The sequence below is a fragment of the Scardinius erythrophthalmus genome, assembly GCF_964197995.2.
Source record: "Scardinius erythrophthalmus genome assembly, chromosome: 1".
Taxonomy (NCBI): domain Eukaryota; kingdom Metazoa; phylum Chordata; class Actinopteri; order Cypriniformes; family Leuciscidae; genus Scardinius; species Scardinius erythrophthalmus.
In genome coordinates this window covers 1890371-1901200 of record NC_138221.1, presented here as the reverse complement: position 1 = coordinate 1901200, position 10830 = coordinate 1890371, and the positions used below count along the sequence as shown (strand labels likewise).

Genomic DNA, 10830 nt, shown 5'->3' with positions numbered 1-10830 from the left:
ACCCGAACGGAGGAGTGCTGATCCAGGCCGGAGAGAGGTACAAAACACACAACAACAACACATAATCACACACACACACACACACACACACACACATACACCCGCTGATATAAGCCGGAGAGAGGTACAAAACACACAACAACACCACATAATCACACACACACACACACATCATACCCGCTGATATAAGCCGGAGAGAGGTACAAAACACACAACAACAACACATAATCACACATCATACCCGCTGATATAAGCCGGAGAGAGGTACAAAACACACAACAACACCACATAATCACACACACACACATCATACCCGCTGATATAAGCCGGAGAGAGGTACAATAAAACACACAACAACAACACATAATCACACATCATACCCGCTGATATAAGCCGGAGAGAGGTACAAAACACACAACAACAACACATAATCACACACACATCATACCCGCTGATATAAGCCGGAGAGAGGTACAAAACACACAACAACAACAACATTATCACAGTAACACACACATCATACCCGCTGATATAACACACACATCTCACCCGCTGATATAACACACGCGCGGAGGATTCATCTTGTATGTTGTTTATGTATTGTGTTGTTTTTATTTTGACCTAATCTGATTGATACGTTGTCATCATGTACAGATCCTTATGAGACACTCATCATATCATAATCTTTATTAGTCGACAAATAACAATGTGTTTAATCAGATCTATACTGTCATGAATCATTTTGGTTTGATATGAATGTGATTTAGTGAGTTGACTAGTACACAGATAACGTGTGATTTATAATCATTATAGGCAGTGTGGTGATTTCTGCAGGAACTGTAGTAACAGTGTTTGTTCATATCTGTTGAGAAACTGTGGCCATTCTGTGCGCTTGAGTTCCCATTGTGACCTCACTTCCTGCTTTCATCCTGGTCTTTCAGCATCTTACGAGAATGTAAGAACGTCGAACTGTCCTTCAGTGACATCACACCCAAGAACGACCTGTTCAAGGGGACCAAGAAGGGCTCCGTCTTCCTCACACAGTACAGGGTAACTATAACCCACCCAAACACATCTTAACTAACCCATGACTGACCCGGTAGAGTTTAAAGTAACCCATAACCCACCCAAACACATCTTAACTAACCCATAACTGACCCAGTAGAGTTTAAAGTAACACATAACCCACCCAAACACATCTTAACTAACCCATAACTGACCCAGTAGAGTTTAAAGTAACCCATAACCCACCCCAACACAACTTAACTAACCCATAACTGACCCAGTAGAGTTTAAAGTAACACATAACCCACCCAAACACATCTTAACTAACCCATAACTGACCCAGTAGAGTTTAAAGTAACCCATAACCCACCCCAACACAAGTTAACTAACCCATAACTGACCCAGTAGAGTTTAAAGTAACCCATAACCCACCCAAACACATCTTAACTAACCCATAACTGACCCAGTAGAGTTTAAAGTAACCCATAACCCAGCCAAACACATCTTAACTAACCCATAACTGACCCAGTAGAGTTTAAAGTAACCCATAACCCATCCAAACACATCTTAACTAACCCATAACTGACCCAGTAGAGTTTAAAGTAACCCATAACCCACCCAAACACATCTTAACTAACCCATGACTGACCCGGTAGAGTTTAAAGTAACCCATAACCCACCCAAACACATCTTAACTAACCCATAACTGACCCAGTAGAGTTTAAAGTAACACATAACCCACGCAAACACATCTTAACTAACCCATAACTGACCCAGTAGAGTTTAAAGTAACCCATAACCCACCCCAACACAACTTAACTAACCCATAACTGACCCAGTAGAGTTTAAAGTAACACATAACCCACCCAAACACATCTTAACTAACCCATAACTGACCCAGTAGAGTTTAAAGTAACTCATAAACCACCCAAACACATCTTAACTAACCCATAACTGACCCAGTAGAGTTTAAAGTAACCCATAACTGACCCAGTAGTTTAAAGTAACCCATAACCCATCCAAACACATCTTAACTAACCCATAACTGACCCAGTAGAGTTTAAAGTATCCCATAACCCACCCAAACACATCTTAACTAACCCATAACTGACCCAGTAGAGTTTAAAGTAACCCATAACTGACCCAGTAGAGTTTAAAGTAACCCATAACCCACGCAAACACATCTTAACTAACCCATAACTGACCCAGTGGAGCTTAAAGTAACCCATAACCCACCCCAACACAACTTAACTAACCCATAACTGACCCAGTAGAGTTTAAAGTAACACATAACCCACCCAAACACATCTTAACTAACCCATAACTGACCCAGTAGAGTTTAAAGTAACTCATAAACCACCCAAACACATCTTAACTAACCCATAACTGACCCAGTAGAGTTTAAAGTAACCCATAACCAACCCCAACACAACTTAACTAACCCATAACTGACCCAGTAGAGTTTAAAGTAACACATAACCCACCCAAACACATCTTAACTAACCCATAACTGACCCAGTAGAGTTTAAAGTAACCCATAACTGACCCAGTAGAGTTTAAAGTAACCCATAACCCACCCAAACACATCTTAACTAACCCATAACTGACCCAGTAGAGTTTAAAGTATCCCATAACCCACCCAAACACATCTTAACTAACCCATAACTGACCCAGTAGAGTTTAAAGTAACCCATAACTGACCCAGTAGTTTAAAGTAACCCATAACCCATCCAAACACATCTTAACTAACCCATAACTGACCCAGTAGAGTTTAAAGTATCCCATAACCCACCCAAACACATCTTAACTAACCCATAACTGACCCAGTAGAGTTGAAAGTAACCCATAACTGACCCAGTAGAGTTTAAAGTAACCCATAACCCACGCAAACACATCTTAACTAACCCATAACTGACCCAGTGGAGCTTAAAGTAACCCATAACCCACCCCAACACAACTTAACTAACCCATAACTGACCCAGTAGAGTTTAAAGTAACACATAACCCACCCAAACACATCTTAACTAACCCATAACTGACCCAGTAGAGTTTAAAGTAACTCATAAACCACCCAAACACATCTTAACTAACCCATAACTGACCCAGTAGAGTTTAAAGTAACCCATAACCAACCCCAACACAACTTAACTAACCCATAACTGACCCAGTAGAGTTTAAAGTAACACATAACCCACCCAAACACATCTTAACTAACCCATAACTGACCCAGTAGAGTTTAAAGTAACCCATAACTGACCCAGTAGAGTTTAAAGTAACCCATAACCCACCCAAACACATCTTAACTAACCCATAACTGACCCAGTAGAGTTTAAAGTATCCCATAACCCACCCAAACACATCTTAACTAACCCATAACTGACCCAGTAGAGTTTAAAGTAACCCATAACCAACCCCAACACAACTTAACTAACCCATAACTGACCCAGTAGAGTTTAAAGTATCCCATAACCCACCCAAACACATCTTAACTAACCCATAAATGACCCAGTAGAGTTGAAAGTAACCCATAACTGACCCAGTAGAGTTTAAAGTAACCCATAACCCACGCAAACACATCTTAACTAACCCATAACTGACCCAGTGGAGCTTAAAGTAACCCATAACCCACCCCAACACAACTTAACTAACCCATAACTGACCCAGTAGAGTTTAAAGTAACACATAACCCACCCAAACACATCTTAACTAACCCATAACTGACCCAGTAGAGTTTAAAGTAACTCATAAACCACCCAAACACATCTTAACTAACCCATAACTGACCCAGTGGAGTTTAAAGTAACCCATAACCAACCCCAACACAACTTAACTAACCCATAACTGACCCAGTAGAGTTTAAAGTAACCCATAACCAACCCCAACACAACTTAACTAACCCATAACTGACCCAGTAGAGTTTAAAGTAACCCATAACTGACCCAGTAGTTTAAAGTAACCCATAACCCACCCAAACACATCTTAACTAACCCATAACTGACCCAGTAGAGTTTAAAGTAACCCATAACTGACCCAGTAGAGTTTAAAATAACCCATAACCCACCCAAACACATCTTAACTAACCCATAACTGACCCAGTAGAGTTTAAAGTATCCCATAACCCACCCAAACACATCTTAACTAACCCATAACTGACCCAGTAGAGTTTAAAGTAACCCATAACCCACCCAAACACATCATAACTGACCCAGTAGAGTTTAAAGTAACCCATAACACAAACACAGGTTAATCAGACGTGTGTGTGTGTGTGTGTGTGTGTGTGTGTGTGTGTGTGTGTGTGTCTCAGATGGTGTTTGTGAGCAGTGTGATGAAGGACAAGTTCTGCTCCTTCATGTTCCCGTATTACCTGATGAAGAACTGCAGCATTGAACAGCCAGTGTTCGCCGCCAACTACATCCAGGGTCTGATCAAGGCCGAGGCGGGAGGTAGAGTGCTTTACCCAGCATGCACCTGCACTGAGTGTGTGTGTTGCTGCTGTGTTCACGTGTGTGTGTGTGTGTGTGTGTGTGTCTCTCAGGCGGCTGGGAAGGCCAGGCCAACTTTAAGGTGTGTTTCCCCAGCGGAGGCGCCATCGAGCTGGGACAGCAGCTCTTCAAACTGGCCACCAACGGTGGGACTCATTCATCCATGCTGAAACACTCTTGAGTTTTACAAACACACACATATATGTCCATATATTTATGAATGTGTGTGTGTGTGTGTGTGTGTTGCTCAGCGTCTCGAGCTCCTCCGGCTCAGAACGGATCTGCCGCAGGGATGAACGGATACGCCAGTCCAGCCATGCCTCAGCCGTACCCGTATCCCAGCATGCCTCAGGCTGCGTACAACCCCTACCCATACCCCCCCACTGCTGCAGGTACCTCACACACACACACACACACACTCACTCAGCTGATGAATGCTTCAGTACTGATGAACTGTGTTGTTGAACAGGTGTGTATCCCAGCGCTCCCATGTACATGGCTCCGCCTCCTCCGTATCCCGGACCCCCACAGGACTGGTGTCCTGCTCCAGGTACACACACACACACACACAGTATGTGGGGTCTTTAGTCACATGATCTGATCTCTGTCTGTCGTTCACAGTCGCTCCAGGAAATGCCAAAGCAGCAGAAGCGGCCAGTAGTGCATTTTACAATCCCAGCAACCCTCACAGCGTCTACATGCCCATGGTGAGACACACACACACACACACTCTTCTACTGGTGAATCAGTGAACGTGAGTCATTTCAAATGATTCCTCATGTGTTGTTCTTCAGGATCAGCCTCCTCCATATTATCCTCCTGAGAATCCCGACAAGAAGAACATGTGAACGGACCGGATCACAGAATGGATCACGGACCGGATCAAGAACCGGATCACGGACTGGATAATGGACTGGATCACGGACTGATCCCAGCGACTCTCTTCTTCTGATTCTGTGATGAAAGCAGCAGTTTTCATAGATACACTCTCACTTTAATATTTAACCAGCGAGAGTGAAATTAACCCATGTATTTCTTCCTGCTCAGTTTCTAATCCTGATGAGTGTGTGTGTGTGTGTGTGTGTGTGTGTGTGTGTGTGTGTGTGTGTGTGTGTGTGTGTGTGTGTGTGTGTGTGTGTGTGTGTGTGTGTGTGTGTGTGTGTGTGTGTGTGTGTGTGTGTGTGTGTGTGTGTGTGTGTGTGTGTGTGTGTGTGTGTGTGTGTGTGTGTGTGTGTGTGTGTGTGTGTGTGTGTGTGTTTCTCTGGGTGATTCTGTAAATTCCTTTTGATAATGTAATTAAAATACTCACAGGTGGTGACAGCTGAAGTTGGTGTGTGTGTGTGTGTGTGTGTGTGTGTGTGTGATGTAGACGGAGGAATAAAACCTGTATATTCTCTTGGTGTTCTAGTGTTTCTGTTCAGACACACACACACTGCAGATCATGTTTCACGTTACGGCTCTTCACACACTATAAATGACACAAGCGATGGTGTCAGTGAAACTCCAGCGACAGGTGAGCGCTGATGTCATCAGTGTGCTCATCATCATCTTCATCAGAAGTGGACAGTAGCACATGTACTGGAGTGTGTGGTGTTCTCTGGTTTACTGTGTGAGTTAAAGCACAGAGACACCCATGGACTCTTCGTCTGGTCTTCATTCCCCAGCTCAACAGCGCCGCCTCATGGCCACACACAGTACTGAGGGCTCACGCCATGCAGTACACTGTTTTCTAGTTTCACTACATCATTATCCCACAAGTCCTGCACTAAAGTACACTTTTAGAGTATCTGTGCTTTCTCGAAACTTTTTACTTTAAGTGCACTACATTTGAAAGACAAAAATCGTAGTTATTACTCCACTGCGTTTCTGTCAGGGTCCTTGAGTAGAAAATGCGTCAGTCAGGATGATTATGGTTGGAAATGAAAGTCGGGTTAACCTCGAGTTGTATCTTCATCATCATCATCAGTTGTGGTCATCAGCTGCTCCTGTGACTCGTCTGTGGTTGTGAGATAAAGTCTGTCCACAGTGTCTCTGATCATGTAAGTCATCGTTATCCAGTGGTGTTTAATATCTGTTATAGATGTAGTAAATCTGTTTAATGTCTGTCTAGTTTCAGTGACACCTGGAGTCTGTGTGTGTGTGTGTGTGTGTGTGTGTGTGTGTGTGTGTGTTGACCCCATTGACCAGCGTCGGGATGTGTGCCAAAGATATTTATAACGAATATTTTAAGGAGGTTTTCTCATTTAAAAAAAATGTTCCTGTAATGTTAAATGTAAACTAAGATATATCATTTTAGCTGCAACATTCAGGGTGTTTTGGGAAAGTTTCTGAGGTAACACGTTTGTACAATGATCTCAAAATAACATTGTCCTAATGTCTCATTAGGAAACTGTGAGAGATGAGATGTTGAATGTTCTTTATAAAACGTTCTTCTAATGTGACGAGTTTACACAACTGGAACATTTTACTTGCATATTTTGGGAATGTTGTTAAAGTTATAGTTTGTACAATGCTAGTTTTGGAGATCCACATGTGCGGTTCTGGGATCTAACGGGTGTTTTACTCTTAACTCTAATCCTCTCAGTCTTCTGCTGTAGGCTATGTGTGCATCTGTCCTTCTCAGTGCGCCTTTGTGACCCTGCAATATCAAGGCATTTAATTCTCTGATAACCTTTTAATTTGCACAATTATTGACCTTTCAGTGTCAGTTAAATCTCTTTTTTGGCCCATTTGCCTTACAAATTAAAACCTTAAGTTCAGCTGTTGCCTTAAACATGTATAAGTAATCAAAGAATAATCACATTTCCTGGCTGTACAAGTCATGTAGACTTAAATTATATTAAACTGACTTTAAAAATGAGGTGAAATTGTTTGAAACATTTTGATGAGTTAAAGTATTGGAAAAACATATAGCCTAACCCTGACTTTAGTTTTCTTTAGAGTAGCCAATTAGTTATGCAGACGTAAAAATAAGATTTGTTTTTGTTTTTACCTTTAACTCATCAACATTTACACCACCTAAATGACTTTACAGTCTCAATAGTAGGAAGGCCTGTGGTTATAGGCTATATGACTATATCGACTTGCATTAAAACTATGCACACTCAGTAGCCTATCTGCTTAAAAAAAATAAAAAAATAATAACAACATGAAATCATTAGTAAAAATAAAGTTAAAAATAGCCTAATAAAAAATCTTTAGACAAATGTAATATACTTTATGAACAATACTATTATCAATGATACTATTAGTGTATTTGATTAATGTTAAATAATTTTATCGTTATAATTATAATCATTCTTGTAGTTGTATAATTTGAAAACGTCAAATTGTCCCTATTTCATCAGCAAGTCCTTTTATATTGGAAACTTTTGTACAACCATAATTTCACCCCGCATAACACGCCGATTTGGAACAACAGATACATTACAGTTAAAAACAAATCATTATATAAAAAGGACTGGATGGATAAAGGTATTTGGTCCTTAATTTATTTGACTGATGGAAATGGGAGTGTGATGACATACGAAAATTTTTGTCTTAAATATGTTTTTTTAGTTGATCGTAATTCCTTCGCTTCCATAATGAGAGCCATTCCCATTCCTACATTACATTTTATTCAAGAGATTGTTTTCAACTCAAATTTCCCCGAATCTTCCACATCTATTGGTTGGAAATTGTGATTTCAAGAGTATGAAAATTCCTAATAAAACGATTAGAAAGATGCTTGATGATATATTACACACCCTTTATTGTCTTTTCGAAACTCAGTTAAACACATCTTCACCAAAGATACTATATATTCATTACGCTCTAAATACTTAAAATTTCCCATAAATCCAAAAGCGAAAGAAATCCATTTCAAGGTTTTGAATGGTGTGTATCCATCTGGTGAACTATTACGACAGAGATGTGGTTTTGAAACGAACAATTGTGTATTTTGTGATGATATTGAAACTTCTGTTCATTTATTTTTTCAATGTATGCACTCTGAAGGTCTCTGGACTGAAATCCACGACTGGCTGCACACAAAGATCCGTATTGAACCTTTTTCTCAGAATGACATTGTTTATGGAGTTGTATTGGACAATAATGAATGGGACTTCCTGGTAAATAATATAATTATTCTTGCAAAATTTTACATTCACAAATGTAAATATATGAAAGTGAAACCTAGGTTCTATGTATTTCATAACGAGTTTCTTTCTTTCACCAAAAGCCCTTAACATAATGAAAAGTAAACAAACAATGAAACTTCTTAATTTAATTGAAAAATATACTTTGCGATCAAAGCCCTAGCTATAATTTTATTTTATTATTACTTATTTTATTTAAATTTTTTTTATTTTATTTTTTTTGTGTGTGTTGTTTTGTTGTTGCACCCGCGTCCTGTGTGAAAGGCCCATAATGTGGACGGGTAAAGATCATTTTAGCAGACTCAGTGAGTTTCATTTTGATGGGAAACGGAGAGATCTTGGCTAAAAGTATTTATTTTTGGGGAATGTGTTTTGTTCATGCTAACTTGTGCATATAGGCTACGATACATATTCGGGAATTGTGGTGCTCGTTTCGGATGATAATTAACGTTACATATTGTTAAACAAGACTACACTTTAACACCTTTTTAGTTGCCTTGTATTTATTTTGTTTGCCAGGACACAAAAAGTGTTTTCAGTAAACGCAACACAAATCCACAAAATAAGTCAACACTTTTATTTATGCGCTGTAACACACATCTTTATAATCCGCATGATTGTGAGGAACCAGGAATCCAGATTCAGTCAGAGACCGTTAAAGCCAAATCCCGCTTAAATTCACACATAAATTTGCATAAATCAGAAATAAAAATTGGCACATTTATATTATTGGCACACATTGGCACATTTATATTTAGAAATGGTTATGGGTAGGTTAGACGTAGAAGTGGGATTGGGTCGCAAAATACCTTATTAATGCAATATTGTTACAACAAGCTACTCATTTTAAATATATTATCTACAAAATGGTTATGTTTGGGGCAGGGTAACAGAATCTAAAATTTATATAGCCTATATATAAAGATGGTTTCCAACTTTTTTTAAGCTGGTCTGATCTTCTGTCCTTGTCTAAAGAAATAATAACACACACACATCATGCTTAATGTTTTATTATCAAGGTGAACACATGAAATTCATCAGTATCTGTAAAATTCACCTACATAAATGAGTTTCACAGCACTAACACTGTTTCAACTTTGATCGCCTCGGTAAACACATCATAAACGGGGCGTTACTTGCATTTCATGGTTGTCAGCTTTGCTGCATTACATTTACTTCACCAGGAGATGGCGCTGCAATTTCTATCTGAATGAAGCTTCGAGGAATGAACCATTTTCGACACAATTGTATCAGAAAGCAATAATGCTTCGAAACGCTTCATTTGGCCATCACTAGAGAACAGCAATCCAGACTCGAGTCAATGGAAGAGCTGACAGAGCACAAGACAAGACATGAGCAACACCGATCCGATAACACACACACAGAACGCCAGCCAGATAAAGACAGTGCTGATGAGTTACACCTGTGCCCACTCTGATTAACTCATCAGGTGCGCAGTGATTAATTAACCCTAACAAGCCCAACGAGTGGACCTACACACTGGGACTCTGCATATCTGGTTTGAGGTCATTCTACAGGTCTTCAGATCTATTCATCATGGTCTTAAACAGTCTTAAAGTAGACATGATGAAACCTGCAGAAACCCTGACTTAACCAGCTTTTCTTTGTTTCTGTTTTTGCCAGCTTTGCTCACAAATTTGGATGTGACCTCAACCAGGACTGTGACCCAGAGCAGTGACTGCGGTGTGCCCGTCATCACCGGACAACTTGCTTTTGGTGACATCATCTTATTGTACACAGATGTCGGTCCCTCTATCGCCAGCTCTCCCAGTACAGCTCCAGACGTGGATTTGACAGTCATTTGTAGAGTAGGTAGGGCCCAAACATAAACTCAAGCCCTGCCTTGCACACACTCACACCTGAGCCTATGTGTACGTTCTTGTGGTCAAATAGGACCATAGCACAATTGCTCAGATGTATTTTTGTATTTCAGATGATTCTTGCACATATGTGAGGGCCATCTTTATGAGACTGGACAAGATCGAACTCTCTCTAGAGACCATTCAGTCCATTTGAACTAAAAACATGAGTTCTGATGACCCTGAAATTGAAGAGCTGACCAGGTCACTACAGCCTCCAGCACAACTTGAAGAAGCTAAAGGACACAGCGCACAGAGAGAAAGTGGTATGTGAAAACAGGATTAATTAATGTGTGTGTGTGTGTCCACACAAAACAGCCAGTAGTG

The 10830-nt window shown here is 40.2% G+C and overlaps 1 protein-coding gene across 1 annotated transcript in view; it reads left to right on the top strand.

The window, feature by feature from the left end:
• Positions 1-5960, top strand: part of wbp2nl (WBP2 N-terminal like) — a 6179-nt gene extending 219 nt beyond the window's left edge. The window contains exons 2-9 of the mRNA XM_081381428.1: positions 1-37; positions 942-1050; positions 4310-4448; positions 4541-4633; positions 4739-4879; positions 4957-5037; positions 5109-5194; positions 5282-5960. The exon at positions 1-37 is cut by the window's left edge and continues 45 nt beyond it. Of these exons, the coding sequence (XP_081237554.1) occupies positions 1-37; positions 942-1050; positions 4310-4448; positions 4541-4633; positions 4739-4879; positions 4957-5037; positions 5109-5194; positions 5282-5335 (740 nt within the window). The 3' untranslated portion in view covers positions 5336-5960. The remainder of the gene's footprint in view (positions 38-941; positions 1051-4309; positions 4449-4540; positions 4634-4738; positions 4880-4956; positions 5038-5108; positions 5195-5281) is intronic.
• The last annotated feature ends 4870 nt before the right edge of the window (positions 5961-10830 follow it).